The sequence below is a fragment of the Rhea americana genome, unplaced genomic scaffold (genome assembly GCF_003343005.1).
Source record: "Rhea americana isolate MKP2758 unplaced genomic scaffold, rheAme1 scaffold_36, whole genome shotgun sequence".
NCBI classification, from domain to species: Eukaryota; Metazoa; Chordata; class Aves; order Rheiformes; family Rheidae; genus Rhea; species Rhea americana.
The window spans coordinates 4326237-4328237 of record NW_028186490.1 but is presented as its reverse complement, the minus strand read 5'-3'; the positions used below and the strand labels follow the sequence as shown (position 1 = coordinate 4328237).

Genomic DNA, 2001 nt, shown 5'->3' with positions numbered 1-2001 from the left:
AAAGAACTCAGTCTGCCTCCAAACTTCATGCTTGTCAAGTCTGTACAAAGTTCCAGCCACAAAATGGTAACTCCCACCAGAACAAAAGCCCCATAAAGCAGGAATCAGTCACTTAAACTCTACCCTAACTTCCACACCAACCTCATCACCTAGCACATATATGCCTAAGAAAGTCTCCTCCATGGCATCGTTAGGAACACCATAACTTGCTGGGATAGAAGTGTTAGATATTCAGGTAGTCAGAATAATATGTTAAGAAAAGTGCATCAGATCCATACATTGCATKAGATATGATGTTAGAGCAATGCTTTTGTTAAATTTAAGAACTTTTAGCTTCAGTTTGATAACTGACACACAAGAAAATTATTTAAGCACTGTTCCATGTTATACCAGCTAAGCTGCAGCAATGARGAGCTGAACTAAGCTACTAAGCCAACAGAAAGCTATACATCACCACACAGGTTACCTTCTGTTATCCAGTAGAACAAATGAAAGAAATGGGAAGAAAGACAATGTAATTCTGTTTAATTTCTAATCAACATTTTAAAGGCAACATCCACACTCAAGCTTACAGATAGTCTCATCCTACCTTCTTGCCAGCACCAACATTTGCCTTGGCTGTGCCTCTGACTTTCTTCATTCTGTTCTTACGCTCCTTTCGTTGCTTCCTAGAAGTCTTCTTCTTTTCATACAGGCCATGCTATTAAGAAAAAGTTACATTTATTTAAAATCACTTTACTGACCCTAACTTATGACCTTAAGTTCTTCTGAACTAATTCCATTATTTTCAGGCTCTTCAAATAATACTTGAATCTGAAATATAGTTAAGTAGTAATACAAATTCAATATAATACACCATTTAATATTCGGTATTTGTATGTACCAGCTCCATCTCTTAATTCTTCAACAGGTTCAGTGGTGTTTATAGTTACTTCTTCATACTAAGCTTAATTAGTAACATCTGTTTTTACCATCCCCAGGCCCAAAATATACTCTAAAAAGCTTATCCTATTCTGCAAATGCATTAAGTAACCCATTCTATTACAAAACTATATGCACAACACTTCAGCTTTCATATCCATGCAATACTACTTTAACAAGACTTTCCTTTGCAGTTTTAAGTCACAAATCACAAAACACTTTAAGGCCATCTTCATTGTTCTCAAGTTATCAGAAAACAAAAAGAAAACCTACCCTAGCCAACCTGTGCTTTGGTTCATTTTTCTTTGCATAGTCCAAGGAATCATAAATCATGCCAAAACCTGTTGTTTTTCCACCACCAAAGTGAGTTCTGAAGCCAAAGACGAAGATTACATCAGGGGTTGTCTTGTACATTTTTGCCAGCTTTTCCCTGATTTCTGTTTTGGGGACTGTAGCCTTCCCAGGATGAAGAACATCAATCACCTAAGAATGAGTTTTTAGAAGTTACATGAAAGGAGAAGTAGGTCAATATGCATCACAGTTACCAGACTTCACAGACCCATTACAGGCATGCTTGGCACTGAAATACCCCACGTCAGCAATAAGGAAAACTATTAATTTGAAACAAAAGTGTTGACAGCAGTATGTTGTTTCAAATGACAGCTCAAACCCTTACTGCACCATTAACATTCCTCTTCAGCATGCATCAACACATTTAAACACACATGCTCTTACAACGGCATCTCCAAAAAGCCAGACTGAGCAGCTTTTACCGACAGTAACTGAAGAACACCARCACGCCAGAAGCAGCAGTCACGTGAACCGACAGGTAATTTTCGCTATACTCTTACCATCTGCTTACGCTGAAGCAGCCTGTTGGTCATGAACTTCCTGGTCCTGATGGTCACGGTGTCGTTCTAACGGACACGGACACAAGAGCGGTGAGAAAACACGCCGCAGCGCCACGCGTCGCCGRCGGCCGAGGGCGCTCACGGAACCGGCGCGCAGCTCCCGCGCGGGTCGCGGCCGCCCGCGCGCACCCCGCACCGCCGCCGTCCCATCCCCTCCCCACCCCGGGAC

At 41.4% G+C, this 2001-nt stretch overlaps 1 protein-coding gene across 3 annotated transcripts in view; it reads right to left on the bottom strand.

Annotated features, from left to right (window-relative positions):
• Positions 1-1868, bottom strand: part of RPS24 (ribosomal protein S24) — a 5445-nt gene extending 3577 nt beyond the window's left edge. For 2 of the 3 annotated variants that reach the window (XM_085312309.1, XM_085312310.1), the window contains exons 1-3: positions 1773-1868; positions 1195-1404; positions 590-700 (exon numbers count right to left, since the gene is read on the bottom strand). In XM_085312309.1, the coding sequence (XP_085168435.1) occupies positions 590-700; positions 1195-1404; positions 1773-1805 (354 nt within the window). In that variant the 5' untranslated portion in view covers positions 1806-1868. Of the gene's footprint in view, positions 1-454; positions 470-589; positions 701-1194; positions 1405-1772 lie in introns of all 3 variants that reach the window. The other variant, XM_085312307.1, reaches the window with a different exon arrangement.
• Between the last annotated feature and the right edge of the window lie 133 nt (positions 1869-2001).